The sequence below is a fragment of the Lepidochelys olivacea genome (assembly GCF_965140295.1).
Source record: "Lepidochelys olivacea isolate rLepOli2 genome assembly, chromosome: 11".
Classification (NCBI taxonomy): Eukaryota; Metazoa; Chordata; order Testudines; family Cheloniidae; genus Lepidochelys; species Lepidochelys olivacea.
The window spans coordinates 45,792,512-45,814,800 of record NC_140421.1 but is presented as its reverse complement, the minus strand read 5'-3'; the positions used below and the strand labels follow the sequence as shown (position 1 = coordinate 45,814,800).

Here is a 22,289-nt window from a genome sequence, read left to right as displayed (position 1 = left end):
AGTGGGGGAGGAACCTTGACAGAGGGTAATAGAGGCGGAAAGGAAAGAGATGTTGCATGCGTCTGGGTATAGACCCGGTCCTTATGCTGCTATGCTGTGTACCACAATGATGCCAACAGAATTAATTCAGGACTTGCATGGGAAAGTGTCCTACCATGGTGGAAGAAATAAGACTGCCCTGCCCAGAAACCTTCTGCAAACAGAGTACCTCCATGAAAGTTGCCTAGAGATATCCATGGAGCATTCCCGGGCTATCCAAGTCCACATAAACTGTCTTTTCCAGGGACCACCCTCTGCATAGCTGGAGCGGCCTCTTGTAAGCCGAGAACCACAGCACCTCGCTTTTTTCTTCACAGTAAACATGCCAACCACCGAATGTGTGTGCCTGCTAAAGTTTAACCGGACTTTGATTGTAACTGTATACTCACCAGAGGTGCCTTCCCCGGCATCATGGTCGGCCACCATGATGTCCTGCGACCCACAGGGCTCCAGGGTTAAAAATATTTCCTGACTCTTGGGGAGAATGGATCCACCACTCACCTGTCTCCCATTCTCCTCCTCCTCCTCCTATTCTTCATCCACCATATCGTCTTCATTGTCCCTAGACTCTCACACCTGTGAGGTGCCCACGTTGCTTGTGGGGGTGCTGGTAGGGTCACCCCGAGAATTGCATGCAGCTCATTGTGGAACCGGCATGCGTGGGGTTCAGCACCAGAACGACTGTTCGCCTCCCTTGCCTTCTGGTACGCTTGGCGAAGTTCTTTTATTTTCACACAGCACTGCTGTGTCCCCCTCGTGTAGCCCTTCTCCCCCATTCCATGAACAATCTTTGCATAGATGTCAGTGTTTCTTCTGCTTGATCGGAACTCTGCCTGCACAAACTTCTCCCCACACAGCGATGAGATCCATCACTTCCTGTGCAGACCACGCTGGAGCGCATTTGGGGTGTGTAGCCTCAATGATCAGCTGTGCTCAAGCTGCCATGCTCCCAGTGTTGATTAAACAAGAAATGGGAAATCAAAAATTCCCAGGGCTTTAGAAGGGGAGGGGCTGTTTCCTGTGTACCTAGCTGCCATGCAGCAGAACTGAAAATGATCTCCAGCATGGTCACAGATGAGCATTGTGGGACACCATCTGGAGTCCCTTTAAGTTGAATTACACAACGCTGAGTCTGCACTAACTTGCAGTTGACCCATGAAAATCAAATTAAGTGCTACGCTTCTCACAGAGGTGGATTACAAAAGTCTACATTACAGGACCTGGTAGTGTAGACACATATGTTAACAGGTCGACTTAAGGCGGCTTCCTTCAAGCTAACTTTTTAGTGTAGACCAGGCCTAAGATTCTCATAGACTGGGCCTGGTTAAGCAAAGGAATAGGCTAAGAAGCTGTAAGGAAGACTCCTGGTAAAAATGTTTTGGATTCAGAACTGTGCTTTTGTATGAATATTTTTCATTAAATATTATAAAATCACCAAAGGTGACAGAAAGAGAAGAAATACAGAGAACCTCAGTTATAGCTGAATTCATCGGTGCTTTCAGCTCATCCATTATATCTAAAAATGAGGATGGAGAGGAAGTGGAAGTGTGAATGCTTTTTTGTGTGTGTACACAGTGGCTTGGAGTGAGCCAGCCTGTATTGTAGAAATGAGAGGGTCAAAATTGTGCTTAGCAATTATTTCTTTTTATTATTTAAATCCACGTTGCAATCAGTGTATATATTTTTCTTAATAAAATTTAATGATTTAAAGAAACAGAATAGTTTATTTATGGAGGTAAGCCTTCTCGATGTTAGTTGTACGTTGGGCTATAGGAAGTCAAAGAATTTTCATGCTTGAAAACTACTAGAAAATATAAATTGGTTATCTTTTAGAATATTGGTCAAATTTAAGGAAGACGGTTTGCTTTCAGATGGTGATTTTGGTGAAAAAGTCCCCTTAACTTCCTTTTCCTATATCTACTACTTAAATACTCTCTCTCCACATTTTCAAAGCCACTAACAAGGCATATAAATAGAAGAAAACTTTTTATAATTGAGTTTAGTTTAGTTAGAACCAGTAGAATTGAAGGTCTGATTTACTCTCAGTTAAGTTATTCAAAGACCTTAAAGTGTTTTAGATCAGTTACTCCCAAAATAGAACTTCTTGGAGTCAATAAAGGGACCCTGAAACACATTTTGAAAATCTGTTGGAAACTACCATGAATTTGAGAAGGAATCTTACTTCAGTTTAGATTTTACATACTATTCGCTTTGTGTGTGCATACTTTTTTGTTGTTCCCCTTCCCCTAAAATATACTGGGCCAGATTCTGTCCTAATTTGCAGCCAGTACAGTCCCATTGACGGACAGTATTTTGCCTGTTGTCTACAAAGAAACATCATTAAATGTACCAGTATACTTCAGTTCATTAGATGTAAGAATATAATGTCTGGTAACCTTAAAAACTAATTTCTGCTTCCTAATGATTTTCACTGCATCTGTGGTTATTAATTATGATTGTATTGCTCTATTTATCTTTAAAGGTCATGAGCTATTATCAGAGTTACAGCAGCGTCGGTTTAATGGTTCAGATGGAGGGGTCTCATGGTCTCCCATGGACGATGAGCTGCTTGCTCAGCCACAGGTCATGAAGCTATTAGATTCACTCCGAGAACAGTATACGCGTTACCAGGAAGTTTGTAGACAACGTAGCAAGCGCACACAGCTAGAGGAGATTCAACAGAAGGTAATGCAGGTAAGCACCAAGATTCTCTTGGTACCATATTTTTTTTATCATGTAACCTTTTGATTTTGCAGGGTTAACAAAAATCCATCTAAAACAAACCTGGCTTTAATCTGTTTAGTATTGTCTGTAATATGTGCTATTAAAAACATCTGTGGGGCGGTGGGTTTGTTTTGCAATGTCTAGGACTGTTAAAAATCGTTACCTGCCCTCAGTGTATTCCTACGGTGTGTGCCTGTGTGTAATTTAGGAAGCATATGCCATATAATTCTTTACTGCTTAATTCTAAATATCTGAGAAGTCAGTCATAAATAGCTTAAAGTGATATATTTTTAAACTAGATTCAAGCTAAATATTACAGTGTTTCACAGCTTTGTAGTAATGTTGAGTTCTCTGTTAGACCTCTGTCTGGATTGAATACAACAGACAATTCTGTTACATTTTTTGTTTATATTGAAATTGAGTCTTACGCTCTGACTTTTAGGTCTGGGTAAGCTGCAGTTCATGTAAGACTAAGGGTATGTCTACACTACGGAATAAGGTCGAATTTATAGAAGTCGGTTTTTTAGAAATCGGTTTTAGATATTCGAGTGTATGTGTCCCCACAGAAAATGCTCTAAGTGCATTAAGTGCATTAACTCGGCGGAGTGCTTCCACAGTACCAAGGCTATAGTCGACTTCCGGAGCGTTGCACTGTGGGTAGCTATCCCACAGTTCCCACAGTCTCCGCTGCCCATTGGAATTCTGGGTTGAGATCCCAATGCCTGATGGGGCTAAAACATTGTCGCGGGTGGTTCTGGGTACATATCGTCAGGCCCCCGTTCCCTCCCTCCCTCCGTGAAAGCAAGGGCAGACAATCGTTTCGCGCCTTTTTTCCTGAGTTACCTGTGCAGATGCCATACCACGGCAAGCATGGAGCCCGCTCAGGTAACCGTCACCGTATGTCTCCTGGGTGCTGGCAGATGTGGTACTGCATTGCTACACAGTAGCAGCAACCCCTTGCCTTGTGGCACCAGACGGTACAGTACGACTGGTAGCTGTCATCGTCATGTCCGAGGTGCTCCTGGCCACGTCGGCCACGAGCACCTGGGCAGACATGGGCGCAGGGACTAAATTTGGAGTGACTTGACCAGGTCATTCTCTTCAGTCCTGCAGTCAGTCCTATTGAATCGTCTTATGGTGAGCAGGCAGGCAATATGGATTGCTAGCAGTCCTATTGCACCATCTTCTGCCGAGCAGCCATGAGATGTGGATGTCATGCAGTCCTTCTGCACCATCTGCTGCCAGCCAAAGATGTAAAAGATAGGTGGAGTGGATCAAAACAAGAAATAGACCAGATTTGTTTTGTACTCATTTGCCTCCTCCCCCATCTAGGGGACTCATTCCTCTATGTCACACTGCAGTCACTCACAGGGAAGGTGCAGCGAGGTAAATCTAGCCATGTATCAATCAGAGGCCAGACTAACCTCCTTGTTCCAATAAGAACAATAACTTAGGTGCACCATTTCTTATTGGAACCCTCCGTGAAGTCCTGCCTGAAATACTCCTTGATGTAAAGCCACCCCCTTTGTTGATTTTAGCTCCCTGAAGCCAACCCTGTAAGCCGTGTTGTCAGTCGCCCCTCCCTCCGTCAGAGCAACGGCAGACAATCGTTCCGCGCCTTTTTTCTGTGCGGACGCCATACCAAGGCAAGCATGGAGGCTGCTCAATTCACTTTGGCAATTAGGAGCACATTCAACACCATACGCATTATCTAGCAGTATATGCAGCACCAGAACCTGGCAAAGCGATACCGGACGAGGAGGCGATGTCAGCGCGGTCACGTGAGTGATCAGGACATGGACACAGATTTCTCTGAAAGCACGGGCCCTGCCAATACATGCATCATGGTGCTAATGGGGCAGGTTCATGCTGTGGAACGCTGATTCTGGGCTCGGGAAACAAGCACAGACTGGTGGGACCGCATAGTGTTGCAGGTCTGGGACGATTCCCAGTGGCTGCGAAACTTTCGCATGCGTAAGGGCACTTTCATGGAACTTGGTGACTTGCTTTCCCCTGCCCTGAAGCGCATGAATACCAAGATGAGAGCAGCCCTCACAGTTGAGAAGCGAGTGGCGATAGCCCTGTGGAAGCTTGCAACGCCAGACAGCTACCGGTCAGTTGGGAATCAATTTGGAGTGGGGAAATCTACTGTTGGGGCTGCTGTGATGCAAGTAGCCCACGCAATCAAAGATCTGCTGATATCAAGGGTAGTGACCCTGGGAAATGTGCAGGTCATAGCAGATGGCTTTGCTGCAATGGGATTCCCTAACTGTGGTGGGCCCATAGACGGAACCCATATCCCTATCTTGGCACCGGAGCACCAAGCCGCCGAATACATAAACCACAAGGGGTACTTTTCAATAGTGCTGCAAGCTCTGGTGGATCACAAGGGACGTTTCACCAACATCAACATGGGATGGCCGGGAAAGGTACACGACGCTCGCATCTTCAGGAACTCTGGTCTGTTTCAAAAGCTGCAGGAAGGGACTTTATTCCCAGACCAGAAAATAACTGTTGGGGATGTTGAAATGGCTATACGTATCCTTGGGGACCCAGCCTACCCCTTAATGCCATGGCTCATAAAGCCGTACACAGGCAGCCTGGACAGTAGACAGGAGCTGTTCAACTACAGGCTGAGCAAGTGCAGAATGGTGGTAGAATGTGCATTTGGACGTTTAAAGGCACGCTGGCGCAGTTTACTGACTCGCTTAGACCTCAGCAAAACCAATATTCCCACGTTTCAGAGTAACAGCCGTGTTAGTCTGTATTCGCAAAAAGAAAAGGAGTACTTGTGGCACCTTAGAGACTAACCAATTTATTTGAGCATGTTATTACTGTTATTAAACTGTTATTACTGCTTGCTGTGTGCTCCACAATATCTGTGAGAGGAAGGGGGAGACGTTTATGGCGGGGTGGGAGGTTGAGGCAAATCGCCTGGCTGCTGGTTACGCGCAGCCAGACACCAGGGTGGTTAGAAGAGCACAGGAGGGCGCGGTACGCATCAGAGAAGCTTTGAAAACCAGTTTCATGACTGGCCAGGCTACAGTGTGAAAGTTCTGTTTGTTTCTCCTTGATGAAACCCCCCGCCCCTTGGTTCACTCTACTTCCCTGTAAGCTAACCACCCTCCCCTCCTCCCTTCGATCACCACTTGCAGAGGCAATAAAGTCATTGTTGCTTCACATTCATGCATTCTTTATTCATTCATCACACAAATAGGGGGATGACTACCAAGGTAGCCCAGGAGGGGTGGTGGAGGAGGGAAGGAAAATGCCATGCAGCACTTTAAAAGTTTACAACTTTAAAATTTATTGAATGCCAGCCTTCTTTTTTTTGGGCAATCCTCTGTGGCGGAGTGGCTGGTTGGCCGGTGGCCCCCCCACCGCATTCTTGGGCGTCTGGGTGTGGAGGCTATGGAACTTGGGGAGGAGGACAGTTGGTTACACAGGGGCTGTAGTGACAGTCTGTGTTCCAGCTGCCTTTGCTGCAGCTCAACCATACACTGGAGCATACTGGTTTGGTCCTCCAGCAGCCTCAGCATTGAATCCTGCCTCCTCTCATCATGCTGCCACCACATTTGAGCTTCAGCCCTGTCTTCAGCCCGCCACTTACTCTCTTCAGCCCACCACCTCTCCTCCCGGTCATTTTGTGCTTTCCTGCACTCTGACATTATTTGCCTCCACGTATTCGTCTGTGCTCTGTCAGTGTGGGAGGACAGCATGAGCTCGGAGAACATCTCGAGTGCGTTTTTTTTCTTTCTAATCTTCACTAGCCTCTGGGAAGGAGAAGATCCTGTGGTCATTGAAACACATGCAGCTGGTGGAGAAAAAAAAAGGGACAGCGGAATTTAAAAAGACACATTTTATAAAACAGTGGCTACACTCTTTCAGGGTAAACCTTGCTGTTAACATTACATACATAGCACATGTGCTTTCGTTACAAGGTCGCATTTTGCCTCCCTCACCGCGTGGCTACCCCCTCAAACCTCCCCCCTCCCCGTGGCTAACAGCGGGGAACATTTCTGTTTAGCCACAGGCAAACAGCCCAGCAGAAACGGGCTCCTCTGAGTGTCCCCTGAAGAAAAGCTCTCTATTTCAATCAGGTGACCATGAATTATATCTCACTCTCCTGAGGATAACACAGAGAGATAAAGAACGGATGTTGTTTGAACGCCAGCAAACATACACTGCAATGCTTTGTTGTACAATGATTCCTGAGTACGCAATACTGGCCTGGAGTGGTAAAGTGTCCTACCATGAAGGACGCAATAAGGCTGCCCTCCCCAGAAACCTTTTGCAAAGGCTTTGGGAGTACATCCAGGAGAGCCGCGAATGCCAGGGCAAAGTAATCCTTTCACATGCTTGCTTTTAAACCATGTATAGTATTTTAAAAGGTACACTCACCGGAGGTCCCTTCTCCACCTGCTGGGTCCAGGAAGCAGCCTTGGGTGGGTTCAGGGGGTACTGGCTCCAGGTCCAGGGTGAGAAACAGTTCCTGGCTGTCGGGAAAACCGGTTTCTCCGCTTGCTTGCTGTGAGCTATCTACAATCTCATCATCATCATCTTCTTCTTCTTCGTCCCCAAAACCTGCTTCTGTGTTGCCTCCATCTCCATTGAAGCAGTCAAATAACACGGCTGGGGTAGTGGTGGCTGAACTCCCTAAAATGGCATGCAGCTCATCATAGAAGCGGCATGTTTGGGGCTCTGACCCGGAGCGGCCGTTCGCCTCTCTGGTTTTCTGGTAGGCTTGCCTCAGCTCCTTAAGTTTCACGCGGCACTGCTTCGGGTCCCTGTTATGGCTTCTGTCCTTCATGCTCTGGGAGATCTTGAAAAAGGTTTTGGCATTTCGAAAACTGGAACGGATTCTGATAGCACGGATTCCTCTCCCCAAACAGCGATCAGATCCCGTACCTCCCGTTCGGTCCATGCTGGAGCTCTTTTGCGATTCTGGGACTCCATCATGGTCACTTCTGCTGATGAGCTCTGCATGGTCACCTGCAGCTTGCCATGCTGGCCAAACAGGAAATGAGATTCAAAAGTTCGCGGTTCTTTTCCTGTCTACCTGGCCAGTGCATCTGAGTTGAGAGTGCTGTCCAGAGCGGTCACAATGGAGCACTCTGGGATAGCTCCCGTAGGCCAATACCATCGAATTGTGTCCACAGTACCCCAAATTCGAGCTGGCAAGGCCGATTTAAGTGCTAATCCACTTGTCAGGGATGGAGTAAGGAAATCGATTTTAAGAGCCATTTAAGTCAAAATAAAGGGCTTCATCGTGTGGATGGGTGCAGGTTTACATCGATTTAACGCTGCTAAATTCGACCTAAAGTCCTAGTGTAGACCAGGGCTAAGGGAGTTGGAGAGAAAGTTGCTTTACTCAGGCTTTTGTGCTTCCTTTGATTCAGAGGCTTCTAGGTGCTGATTTTGCCTGATGATCGAATTTGACTTCCTGTAATGGTTTTCAAAGGGTCTTTTTGACAAGTAGAGGTCACTAGAATGCAGTAATTTCCAGACAAGCTTTCTTTTCCAAGCCCCCTATGCTGGGGATTCTCCTACACCTAATGAATCCTCATTCATTTAGTCACTTATGCCAGCTTTAAGCCTTCCTTGCACTGCCACAGGGCTAAGCACCTAGATCATTATCAAATAAGCATTCAAGAAAAAAATATTATGATGGTAGTTTTGCTTTTATCTTAAAGTTCTTCTTTGAGTGCTAGTCCCTTTATGTATTTGACATGTGAATGTGCATGCGAACCATCCACCTGAGACTGTAGATTTCTAGCAAGTAATGTCTGTTCATCCGTGCCTGTGCAGTTGCTTTCCTCATGCTACAAACCAAGGGCATAAGGTGTATTGTAAACCGATGCCTCTCCAGTTTCTTCTTACTGCCGCATGGCTGGAGTTGGAATCCTCTGTGTCCACAGATTTCTCTGTGCTTCTTGCTTCTTAATGAACACACACACACTATTGAGTATAGTTAGAGTTTTTAGTCTTAGTACAGTTAGTATAACCTAGTTTCCCACTGGTGGCCAAAATATCCCTTCAAGCTGAAGTCGATGCAGCTGACACTGCATCCAGAAGGAGAGCCACAGATACAGTCATGAGGCGTGAGTTTTCACTGCATTCCACAGGGTTCCCCAGGGAGGTTCAAAATATATTAGACAAGTTTTGATAAGTTTATTTATCAAGCAGACTGACGAGTCTCTGCGCTCATTGAAAAACTTTGGAATAACTCTCTGCTCCCTTGGCATTGTTACCCTGGCTCCAAAGACACACCACCATAAACAGATGTACAAGCCATGACCACCTCCCTAGCTGTTCTACCACCAGAGCTCATTTCAACCACTGTGCAAACACCAGAGCATACAAACCTAGATATACAGCTATCCCTGTGACAACCACAACTACTCAACCCCATCCACCATCCAGAGGTTATTTTTGATGGGATGTTCAAGAGCTGCCTATATCTGTTGATGCCATCCACCACTGACCACATGTTCTGTGTCTCACCTTTCTATGAAGGTCACCTTTTTAGTTGCCGTCATCTCATCTGGAAGGATGAATGGACTGGGAGCACTCATGGCTGACCCTCAGTACGCTGTTTTTCATAAGGAAAACATTTCCCTTTGCCTTCACTGGAAATTCATCTCTAAAGTCATTTCTCAATTTCACATAAGTCAATCTAAATTTTCTTCCCAAAACTTCATGCTTCTGATGAAGAAAGGAGACATTTTACCACTGAAAATGTAAATCCAACAAGAAACTATTTTCATTTGTGTAGTCACTGAAATCTTCAAAAGAAAAGAAAAAACCAAACTCTTCTTATTGATGTTTTCAGTTGAAAACGAAAAACCAACAAGATGTAGTGTATAAGATAACACTACTGCGTAGCTCACAAATGACATAAGCAGGGCATGGGACTTTTTTCCTGTAGTTGGATAATATTCAAATTGGCTGAGCAAGAATTGCTGATTGAAATAAAGTTTATAACCTAGCTTGGCAAACTGCCTTCATTAATGCATTTAAATAGACTTGTTTACTGGGGCATCAACCTCAATTTGCATCATTTTGATTAGAAATAATCATCCATTTGCTCTGTCTACGTTACTGACGCTGCATAATAAGTGAACAGAATCTTAGCACACGATGAAGCTATGTGTTCTGCTATTTTGTTTGACCAGTTTTAAAATGATTGTCGAAGGCATCAAGTACTATACAAAACTGCAATAAGATGTTGCCTAAATTTAAAAGATAACGCCACCTCCCTAGATTCACAGCCAGAAATATACACGCTGTATGTAAGGGCAAGAGCCACAGTGGGTAAGCTGCCCACCAACAGGAGGAGTCTGCGCTCCATTGGTACAAAGAATGGGGGTGAGGAATAAAAATGGGAAGCAGATGATGGGGGCAGCCTAATTAAAGAAAAGAAAAAAGACAAGGGGAGAGTGTGACATTCCTCAGGGTACAATCTGGACTGATGGACAGCTGTGTCCCCTCAATTCTCCAACCTGGAGTGTCTTTTACACTGCTTCACTGTGAGAGCAACCACTCCTGGTCTGCTCACACAGCCTCCAGCATGTAAATCACTCCCAGCTATATTGTATGAGTGTTGTAGCCAGCCACCCATGAATTACACTGCAGAGCAACACCAGCAAATTCCCAGTCCCAGACTATCTCCCAGAAATGTGCATCTTGCACTGCCCAGCAGCCTCCTGGACAGTACAAGCTCATATAAAGTCCGTCATTTCATTAATAGAAAATGATATGCACAAATCTTGTTATTCTAAATGAAGTTTCCCAAACATTTCAATCCAAACACACTGGTTTAGATTAAACAATAAAACAAGTTTATTAACTACAAAAAGATAGGTTTTCAGTGATTACAAGTAATGAGGCATAAAAGAGTTGGTTACAAGAAAATAAAAGATAAAACACAATTAATATCCAACTTAAGCTAAGTGATTTCAAAACAAAAATCTCACCACATGTTTAGCAGTCTTACTGGCTGAAATACAGAAGAGAAGAATGAGGGGAGATTTGATAACTGCTTTCAACTACCTGAAAGGTGGTTCCAAAGAGGATGGATCTAGACTATTCTCAGTGGTAGCGGATCACAGGACAAGGAGTAATGGTCTCAAGCTGCAGTGGGGGAGATTTAGGTTGGATATTAGGAAAAACTTTTTCACTAGGAGGGTGGTGAAACACTGGAATGCGTTACCTAGGAAGGTGGTGGAATCTCCTTCCTTAGAGGTTTTTAAGGTCAGGCTTGACAAAGCCCTGGCTGGGATGATTTAATTGGGGATCGGTCCTGCTTTGAGCAGGGAGTTGGACTAGATGCCCTCCTGAGGTCCCTTCCAACCCTGATATTCTATGATTCTAAATCCTTTCAGCCAGGATCTCTCCCCAGTCCAGTTATGCTTCCTTTGTCCTTCAAGTATTGTCAATACTGTGAATAGAAATGAAGGGAGAGCTATCTTGGGGCATCTGTCCCCCTTCCTTATAGCTCTCTTTTTCTATGAAAATCAGCTCCAGCTGAAGTTCAGGAGGCAGAAGGTCTTGGGGGGTCGGGAACTTCCAGCTGTTTCTTTGCCAAAATATAAATTTCTTGCTCGCATCCTTTTTCCTGCTAATGAATGGTCACTTAATCAGGTGAAGGTTCATTTGATATTGTTGACCTGGATAAGGCATCAAGTTGAATTTTGTCTTTGAGGAATTGATTTGTGCCTGCTTTTCTAAGGTTGCAACATGTCTCAGTAATGTTAGAGTCGAATCTTATAACTTTACATACAGGGTGGCCATGCATATTTTACCAGGAGAATAATGATCAGCAAATTATGAGTTTTCAAATGATCCCTCACAAGGCATACTTTGTACAAAATCCGTTATAGTACTGTAAAAAAGGGGTGAACGTAGGGATGCAGACTGTCGCAGAGAAGAGCCCCCAAAAAACTGAATTAACTGTCCCAAATAAATGGACATTGCAAGCTGCCACAATAAGATACCTGCCTCCTATGCAGTCCTGACTGCACCTAGGGCAAGGCTTCAGTTGGTGATTCCCCTCTTGGATGACCCTAGTATTGCTGATTCATTCCACCTGTTTTCTCGCTTTCTCTCTCCTTCCTTTTTTATTTTTTTGGCAATATTGGTTGCCATTTCTGATTGTGTTTACTCCCAAGTCTCCATTTTCTGCTTTCCTCCCCTTCTCTTCTTCAGGTGGCATGTGACCAGGAATCATCACAGAATTTGGTCCACGGGTCGGCTCATTAGCTTCCCTGGCTTGGGTCACTTTACAGGATGAAGGCCTATTTTTTAAAGCATTTTGTGTATTTCTAATATTTTTGTACTGAAAATGTGCTTTTCACCTGTTTGTCCATTAACATAATTGTTCAACAAAGCAGGGAGAAAACACTTCTCTCTCGTGAGCATACAGATGTGTCCAACATTTCAGCAATGCTGACACTTGCATGGCAATTCATTGATCTAGGCTCATTTAATTTGTCTGAAAATGAAATAATTTTTTCTTATCGAGAAAAATCCACTTTATTGACACAGATGTAAAATGGCAAATATGAGTGTGCCAAATCTTTTGTGAGCTATCAGCGTCTAGCATGATCTGAGAGCCTAAGGTTAATGAAAAGTACATTTTACCAAAGACACATGAAATAGTCTCTTCCAAAGTTACTCAAAGTATCCAACTTTTTACTGAATTTGTGGTTATATTAATTTGAAATGAAAAGTACAAAGACTTTTTAATAGCATGAGTAGAATTATTTTACAAGCTGTTGAGAATATTTGATTTATTTGTTGTCATCTAAACTATTATTTTATTAACAGGTAGTGAATTGGCTTGAAGGACCTGGATCAGAACAACTACGAACCCAGTGGGGGATAGGTGATTCAATTAGAGCCTCACAAGCTTTGCAACAGAAACATGAAGAGATTGAGAGTCAACACAGTGTGAGATATTCTCCCCTTCCCCAAATTACAACATGATTATGAGTAAACATAGTTAATTGTGAACAATGTATTCCAGTGACAGATTCTTAGGAATTTTGAGCAGGCCGTGGTTTATCGGGTATAAAGAGGAGTATCTGCACTGTTTTAATTACCCCCTATGTCCATTAGATACAGGTTTTTATGGTTTCCAGTGTAGATAATAAAATCTAACTATATGCTTTTTGTCTGTGTGTAATTCATGTTGATGTTTTAAAAGACACCATGATAATTTGTACTTTCAGTAAAAGTGAAATAAAAACAGGGAGAGTAAGCCTGAAAAAAAAAACATTTTTGAAAATGTTTGTTATCTGTGCTGCTCTGGTAAATGAGATGTTTAAATTTGGAGCTTATTTGGCTAGAACCTACCACTGTCAGTTATCACTGAATGTAGATTTCAGTTAACAAGATTTGAAATATAATTTAGCTTAAAATAAAATTTGACAGCTTATTTCTAATTTTGATGACCAAATACTACTTTTTACTGTAAATCTGTTTACGGATACCTTTTGCAGACCTTTAAAGTGCAATAGAAATATCTCTATACTAACTGATTTGTTACTGAGATTTGATTACTCAGCATTCAGCAAGGGGAGGCTGCCTACTGTTTTGTCGTTTCTCTGCTGAACTAAGTCACTCCCTGAACTCCCTAAGTCACCTACTCTGAAGAATGTAAATGGCATTTTCGTACCCAAAGGCATTCTTGGATCCTTATGTGTATAGAGCAGGGGTCCATCACACAGTCCATCAGGATAGTCCGCTGGCGGGCCATGAAACATCTTGTTTATGTTGACTGTCCGCAGGCATGGCCACCCCACAGCTCCCAGTGGCCGCGGTTCACTGTTCCCGGCCAATGGGAGCTGTGGGAAGTGACACGGCCCGCAGCTCCCATTGGCTGGGAACGGCGAACCGCAGCCACTGGGAGCTGCGGGGGGCGGGGGCTGTGCCTGCGGACAGTCAATTTAAACAAAATGTTTCATGGCCCGCCAGCAGACTATCCTGATGGACTGCGTGCCGAAGGTTCCCAACCCCTGGTATAAGAGTAACATCTGCTTGCTCTAATAACAAAATAATTGTAATGTTTTATTCATGTTAGTATTGTAGAGTGACATAGATAAGAAAGACTGAGCTGAATTCCATTCATGGTTGCGCATCATTAACAAAATGAGCTAAATTCTATTGGAGGACCAACTTTTGTCCTCAGGTTCTTGCAATCCCACCAAAGACCACGGGGTGCAGAGGTGTGACTGAGGTTTGAATTTGGCCTACAGAATACTTATCACTCTTGATAATGCATAATCAGGAAAGAACACATCCTGGTTTTCAGTCCTAGTATGATTTTGCAGCACTGGCAGTTTTAAAAAAAATCTTTAGACTTATCGATTAAGCAAATTTGATCTGGAAATCATTGATGTATTAAACATGGAACCCCATTTACAAAGTCACTTTTCAAAGTAGTTCTGTACTTGAGTGTGTGTGCTTGTTTTTTCCCTCTAATCTGAGAGCATCTCCTATAATTGATCTGGAATTAAGCATTTGCTATCTGTCGTCTTCTCTTCCTCCTTTATCATTTTCCTAATTTTCTACAGTCTCTCTAGATATTTCTTCCCTCATTCCTAAAATCAAACGGCGTGCGTATCTGATCTTATCTCTTCTCAACTGCTCTTCCCCTCCCCAACTCCCCCTGCATTACTTTGGAAACATCTTCTATTTATTATTGACTGTATTGCTCTCATGCTGCTTTAGTTTCTGAAATGCTTCTATTTGTTTTTAATATTCTATGTGAATTCAGTCTTGAAAAAGAACTGCTTTAGATTTCTTGATAATAAGCAATTTGTGACCTATTTCATAGTTTCTCTGCATGTCTAATTTACTTGAGCTCATTGTCTCTAGTCAAATTTCTGCCTTTTCTTCATGGTCATGACCTGTGTGAGTCTGGTCAGTTTGGCTTTAGAGCTGGTCTTTTGACTTAAACAGTCTTGATTAAGGGCTTTGCAGGTCTTGTTATTGAAATATTCAATAGTGTACTTGTAGTTTTAATTCTGTTAGATATTGGCAGCTTTTGCTACAATTGACCATTTTTGCCTTGTTTATTGGGAAATGACAAGATAAAGCATTAATCACTAAATCAGGTATTTCATTAATACAACCAATAGGTGGCACTATTCTCTTATGTTCGAACTAAGTAGGACGTTTGAAGGTCATCTTGTCAGTCGACCAAAATAACAAAGATGTCTAGCAGCCATATTTGGTATTCTAAGTTTACAGCAACATCAGATGAACACTGGATTTCTTATCTTGATATATGAAGTAGGCTTTCATTCTCCGTGAATTCTCCATCATTTAAAATGTTTTTCATATCTAAAGCTATATATTATGGTTTCAACAATATAAAGGTATATACGGCAACACTTTGGCGACACCTTCTCTCAAAAATGAAGAAACTTTAAAATAACCTGTTTCTATATTTTGCTGCCCCATTTTATTTGCAAGATATTTACTTCACTCTGCCTAAAATATTTTTCTAATGTCATTTCTAAGTTTATTGCTAGCAGTAGTAATATTGCTGAAAGCAATATCATTTGATTCAAAAGCAGTCTTTTAATAATGGTTTAACATCGTGCTAGAGCCTTATCATCGTTTCTGTAGCATACCATGAATACCTTAAATTATAATTAAATAATGGTTTATGTTTAGAGAGTGGAATTTTTGTGCTGTGCAAGCAGCTATTAATGGGAATGTGTTTGCAGTATATGCCAATAGGTAGGATGGGTTTAAAGCTGGAGACAATGGACCTCCCCCCTATCTTCAGGTAGTATCAGTAGGATCAGAAATACATACTTTTTTTTGTAAAACTTGCAGCTATATTTGAACTGATATAGGGCAGAGTGGATTGATTTTAAATCACCAATTTTAATCATAATTTAAATCAACAAGAGGAAACCTTGATTTACATAATTGATTTCAATTGTGTTTTGCCTTTATACTTTGAGTTGTCTTTTCTAAAGAGAGGTTGATTCTCGTTAGTTGCTAACCATTAAAACATGGTGATTCACAGCTAAATGTATCCTTTACACTACATTTTGGTGCTCCTTTTTGCTAACAGGGAGGATATGCTATCTATGCACATTTATTTAAGCAGTTATTTACTTAAATTTATTCAGGCATAACTTTTACATTTTTAATTTTGTTGGAAAATGGCGAAAGAGGCATTTCTTATTTACTAGATGATGGTGAATTGTTTTGCTTGTGATTTTTTGTGTACTTCTGTTTGGGTGAAATTCTGTTTCTGTAGCTCACGAAAGCTTATGCTCAAATAAATTTTAGTCTCTAAGGTGCTACAAGTACTCCTTTTTTTTTGTGGATACAGACGAACACTGCTGCTACTCTGAAATCTGTTTGGGTGCTAATTCAATTACAGATGCACACAACCAGTATTTTATATTTTTTTTTATTAAATAGAACTACCTTAAAAGTGATGGATACATAAGGAGAAAAAAAGTCTATCCAAACATGTTTTGCATTTCAAGCTAATTGATGTATTAAAGGAAGTGTTATTGGTAGTTAATTGACTGAACTGTTTGTTTTTGGTTACTTCAAGATTTTAGAACTAACAGATCTTGCCCTCTCACATGTAGTTTTTATTTCTAGGGTACCTCAACACTAGAAGCTAGGGTTATGATTCACGTAGACATAATCATGCTAGCTCTCATGGAGATACCCTACTTCTTTTAGCATGCTAGTTGTAGTAGCCTGGGCAGTGGCGAGTGATGGCACATGTTAGCTATCCCAAGTACATACCCACGGTATCTAAGTGGGTTTGAAGTTGGAACAACTAGCCTATGCCGTCACTTTCCTTTGTCAGTGCTACTGTGGTGATTACTATTTTTAACATGCTAGTTCGATGAAAGTTCACATATGTATGTCTACTTGAGCTGGGGGTCGCATCTCTAGGTCCAAGTTTGGACGTAGCCATAGATTGGAAGAGGAAAACAAGCTCTTCCTGCTTTTTCAAATCCCAATTGTTTTCTTAACTTGAAATAAACAGAAATTAAGGAAGTATTCTCTCTGTACCTGCAGAAGAGGCTGCTGCTGTCAGAACCTGGTTTGAGACAAGCTTTCAAAATACACAGAGCTGCTCTTGGGTCCTGGGAAAGATTCTGAGAGAGTTACAGCAAAATACAAGGTCAAACAGATCATTGTTGAATATGTAGTTAGCACATATTTTAAGGTACTACTTATGTGAAACTGTCTATTTATTTAGCTGTGACACACTCAATACCTTTTCCAGAGCTCAAGAAAACCTGAAGAAGAGTTCTGTGTAGCTCAAAAGCTTCTCTCTCACCAACAGAGGTTGGCCCAAAAAGATATTACCTCACCTATCTGGTCTCTCTAATATGCTAGGACTGACATGGCTGCAACAATACTGGATAAAAGCTGGTTTATCACGGCAACAAACTCTGGTTCTAGGTGCTTAGCAAGTGACTTCTACCAATTCAGTTTGACTTTCTTGCTAACAACCGAGTACAGCTTAATATTATTTTTTGTATTTACTTATATGATTTTAATAGATTTTAAGTAGTTTAAATCTTAAAATAGGTTGTCAATTTCATATTTAATTTTACATATATTTATTTTTTAAAAGTATACCTGTATCTAAATTTTAAAAAAATCAGATTATTTATTTGTCCATTTTCGAATCATCGATTTTTATCCACCCTGATACAGAATGCAAAATGCTTCTTGGCATGTACATTTTCAAAATGCTGCGTAAACCTACACTTACTGCTCTTGTAGCTGAAAGATTCCACTGAGGTCCCATAAAGAAAAATATAATAAAATACTCGATACATTCAAATGCGCGTCATTTAAAAAGAAATAGATTTATTTTGGTGTTACTTTAAAGCTTTAATCATGTGGTTCTTGCTCTCTTTTTGTAGGAGTGGTTCGCTGTATATGTGGAGCTTAATCAGCAAATTGCAGCACTGCTAAATGCTGGGGATGAGGAGGACCTGGTAGAGCTGAAAGCACTACAGCAACAGTTGAGCGATGTCTGTTATCGGCAGGCCAGTCAGCTGGAATTTAGGCAAAATCTGTTACAAGCAGCGCTTGAATTCCATGGTGTTGCCCAAGATGTAAGCTTGGTTTTAAGTGTTTACAGGCTTACTTGCCAATACACTGTTGACATAGTATTATTGAAGTTCAGTATCTTGTACAAGGTGTATTGAAAAAACAAAGTCACTTCTGTGAAAAATGCAAAAGTCTTCATTTATTGGTAGCCTGATTGAAATACTGTCATTAAGGCTGAGGTCTTCTGTTCTGTAAGAGGAATGTGTACTGTAACACTTGACATTCTGGCATGGCTTTACATTTCTGTGATATATAAATTGTAACATAAATCATAAGAGATTCAGCTAACTTCTCTTTACTTATATTTTTTGACTGGCTGGTTCTATTGCAAGGGGTAGACTGTTCTTCAGAGTTTCTCTGTAAGATATTTTTCAAGCTCTTATTTGTCTGAAGTGGATTTTATCACACAACTTGGTGTTTTTTTTCTTTAAAGCCCAGTTGCTGGAACCATGTATTAGGTGATAATTTCAGCTTTCATTTAAAAAATAAGTTTCTAGCCTTTATGGATGTGGAGAAAAGCTTGAAAACTTGATGTAAGTGACCCTAAAGGCTCAGAAACCAGAAGGCAAAGGAAAAGAATCCAAAATTTATTTGTTTGTTTTAATCTCATTATTTTTAAACTAATCTCATGATTTTGGGGAGCCTGACTCATGATTCTCGAACACTTGGGCTTGGCAAGACTGAGAGTGCTCATATGTCTTTTAAATATTAATTGCAACTGTAATGATTTCATTACAAGGAATGGTTACATATCAGGTAAAAGGTTTGTCTTTATCCCTCTCTATTTCAGTTGTCTCAGCAGTTAGATGGCTTATTAGGGATGTTGTGTGTAGATGTAGCACCAACTGATGGAGCATCAATTCAGCAAACTTTAAAACTGCTTGAAGAGAAGCTGAAAAGTGTTGGTAAGCAGAAAATCACTGAAATACAGAATTATAAATTATACTGGATCAAGTACTTGAAAGGGACAAATGCGGGGGACAATTTTTTCCATTTTTATTTAATATATTAAACTAATTTTCCCCTTGCTCAATTCTTCCTTTACACTCTTTCACTTCTTTCTTATATATAGTAAGATCACCTCTCCCCTAGCAGTAAAACCTGCATTCTCTACTGCATGTTTATCCCATATTTGGTTGTGCCATATTCTGTGACTAGTTTATATGAAAAATGATAAAAGTAATATGCACACAAATGAAATATATTGTTACAGTGTTTACATTTAGCAACAAACCTAGAGTTTGATCCTTGGACTGCACCTCTCTTTCCCCAAGCCTGGCCGGAGCATAGGAATATACTGCAAAAATTATATCCTGATCTCCCTGGAGGAAGATGAACCTCCTGTTCCCAAACAGTATATCTTTTATGAATTATCTAAACTCTGAAGGGAGTTATGTTCTGCCTACCTAGCCCTAGTTAGGATGCTTGCAATGATAAGACTTGTAATTAATTTTTTTTACAAACTCTAAATGCCATATGTTAGCTTTATTATAAGGGAAAGGGCAGTAGGTAGGAAGAGAGATTGTGGAATGAAAAGATGTAATAAAATTGAAATAGCTGAAGTAATTAAATTTTAAAAGTTATTGCACGTGTGCAGTAATTTATTTTGTGTATACCTCAAACCATAAACTATATTAATATGGCATACAATAAATATGCTGGGCTGTACATTTAACAGCAGACTTTAAGGGCAAGCACTGAAGGATTCTTCATACTACGGTATCCAAAAGTTTGTTAACCATGTAAAATGAATTTTAAAATCATAGCCTGCATGTTCTTTGCATGATAGACATTCACTGTCTCTGATAATGATTTAGAAATAAATGTGTGCTTAAGATTGTATGCACTTATTACTTATATATATGGTGAAGCAATTATAGCTGACTATCAAATCTGACATTTCCTTGAAACACTATTCATTTATTTATTTATTTAATGGTCCAGCAAGTAAAAAAAATAACACATCCATTTCCCCTAGCGTTCTGTAAATATTATAGAATGCTGCATCTAATTGATGCTCTCAGATCAATATGTTTCAATACAACAAAATGTAAAGTTTGTACATCTAGGATCAAAGAATGCCAGCCATACATACAAATACGCAGGATTCCATCCTGGGAGCAGTGATGCTGAAAAAGTCTTGGGGATCATGGTGGATAATCAGCTGAACATGAGCTCCCATTGTCACACTGTGGCCAAAGGGCTAATGTGATCCTTGGATGTATTAAGAGGGGAATATCGAGTAGGCGTACAAAGGTTATATTACCTCTGTAATTGGCACTGGTGCTACTACTCCTGGAATACTGTGTCCAGTACCGGTGTCCACGCTTCAAGAAGGATGTTGAAAAATTGGAGAGGGTTCAAAGAATGAGGAAAACTAATCGGATTTAACAAACAAAATATTTTCATTTATTTTGGTTTTAGACTTAGGCTTGCAAGGTTTGCGTGAAAAAGGCCAAGGTCTTCTTGATCAGATATCTAACCAGGCATCCTGGGCCTATGGAAAAGATGTAACCATAGAAAACAAAGAAAATGTGGACCACATCCAGGGAGTGATGGAAGATATGCAGCTTAGAAAGCAACGGTAATTAATAGCACTTCTAGTGGTTATGATGATTTTTACATATTAAGAACTCACTTTAAAAAAAAAAAAAAACACACCTGATGCTATTTTGCACCAGACCCTCATTTATATGGGTCTCAGCCATGTGATGATGGTGAAATCCTAATTTATGCAGCTGCAGTCTGGGTGACTTAAATCTCTCTTGTTTAAATAGAATGTGAGATGTTTTATTTTCTTCTTCCCTTAGAACTGTTGTCGTGGCACACTCCAACCCAAAGATGGCTACATTTCAGGGCTGGATGGTGGGTGTAGGTGGGAGGTGAAAGGGTGGTCCATGAAGCCATGTGCTCCCTTCTGTTCTTATACTTAGATGTGAGAAACGTAGATTACTCAAAAATAAAGATATGGGGACAGTGTATGATCTCCTCTTGTAGGCACTACCAGACACTCTGAGGCAATAACATATTCTCCACTTAGAACATATGCAGTTGCGGGGGAGGGGGCTGGGGAGCCCCAATGGGGTTGAAGCTAGGGAGCAGCAGACCTGTGGTGTGCCCTTACAAAAGCACACCATAACTCATGCAGTCATTTAATCGTTACCTCTTCCTCCCAGATTTAAATTTCTGAGGGGAGGCCTCAATTCACTAGAGTATCCCTGTTTGGGAGTTCACTTAACGAGTTGTTTAATTTTAGGCATATGCCTAAATCCCACTGATTTAAATTTAAAAGTAAGCAAGTGCTTAAAAGCTGTCCTGCATAAGATGTGCTTAAGTATCTTCCTGAATTGGGGCCTTATTGTGTTAAAGACCATTATTTTCCCAATATTTCTTTTCCACCAATACAGTTGTTGTAGTTGCCACAGGGGTGTTGCATGATCCTCAGTTGGAGAGGAGGGGGTCTGTGTGATCGCAGGTGTGTGAGATGAAGAGGTGTTGGTCCATGAGAGAACCTCTCTGTTAAGGTGTGAGCCCCATTGATAAAATAGTTTGAAGACCACCTGTCCTAAACCTTTCTCCAGGAAGGATCCTTCCACCTGATAAATCCATTCAGCTTTGTAGCTCTGTTGAAGGGACAGCAGCTGTTCTCAAGTGCAAAACTTTTTCGTTACCTTTTATAGAAATGTGTTTTGAAAGTGACTTAAATGTAGCCCCTTAACATTTTCTCATCTTATCAAGAAGCCCTAGGTGTCTTTATAGCTGCTCTAGCCAAAGAAATCTTTGAAGATTTTTGTTTGTTTTGAATTCATGTTGACAAATGACATCCTTTGTATACTAATATGGCACGTGTTTTTGTTAAAATAATTGAAACTTGGACCATCAGAACTAAATAAAATCCACACTTTTCCTTACCATTACTATTGTGGTTTCTACCAGACACAGAAAAGAAGTTTGGACAGTTAGAATTCTACCTAATTTGCACAAGTTATACTAGATAAAAAGAAATGTCCAAGGACTGATCTTGGAAAATATTCATCTCACCACAAAAGCGCATTTTTCTAGCTCAAGTACATCAGCTTCCATAACAAGAAAGCCTCATCTGTAATATTACTGACATTTTTTTTCCAGAGAAAGAACAATATAGTTAGGAGCTGAATGTGAATTTTCTCCCCTCTGATAGATATGCACAAAGGAATTTGTATGACTATAAGTCCTTTAGTTAGCCCGAATACAAATCACGTTCAAAGTAAAATCAGACAAGGCATTAATTTTTAATTTATTTTCCCACTTGAATTGCAAGATTTGCTTGCAGTAGTTAATTGTAAATAGTTTTAAGATTCCTGGTAGGTCCAAACCATGCGTGAGTAACACAATAAGAATTGTAAAATATTGGCTACTAAACCTATCCA

At 41.1% G+C, this 22,289-nt stretch overlaps 1 protein-coding gene across 8 annotated transcripts in view; it reads left to right on the top strand.

Moving 5' to 3' along the window:
* SESTD1 (SEC14 and spectrin domain containing 1) overlaps positions 1-22,289 on the top strand; it is a 125,435-nt gene that overhangs the window by 93,837 nt on the left and 9,309 nt on the right. For 7 of the 8 annotated variants that reach the window (XM_084644121.1, XM_084644123.1, XM_084644118.1 and 4 more), the window contains 5 exons: positions 2,522-2,733; positions 12,592-12,714; positions 17,691-17,885; positions 18,671-18,785; positions 20,305-20,464. In XM_084644121.1, the coding sequence (XP_084500247.1) occupies positions 2,522-2,733; positions 12,592-12,714; positions 17,691-17,885; positions 18,671-18,785; positions 20,305-20,464 (805 nt within the window). The remainder of the gene's footprint in view (positions 1-2,521; positions 2,734-12,591; positions 12,715-17,690; positions 17,886-18,670; positions 18,786-20,304; positions 20,465-22,289) is intronic. The other variant, XM_084644124.1, reaches the window with a different exon arrangement.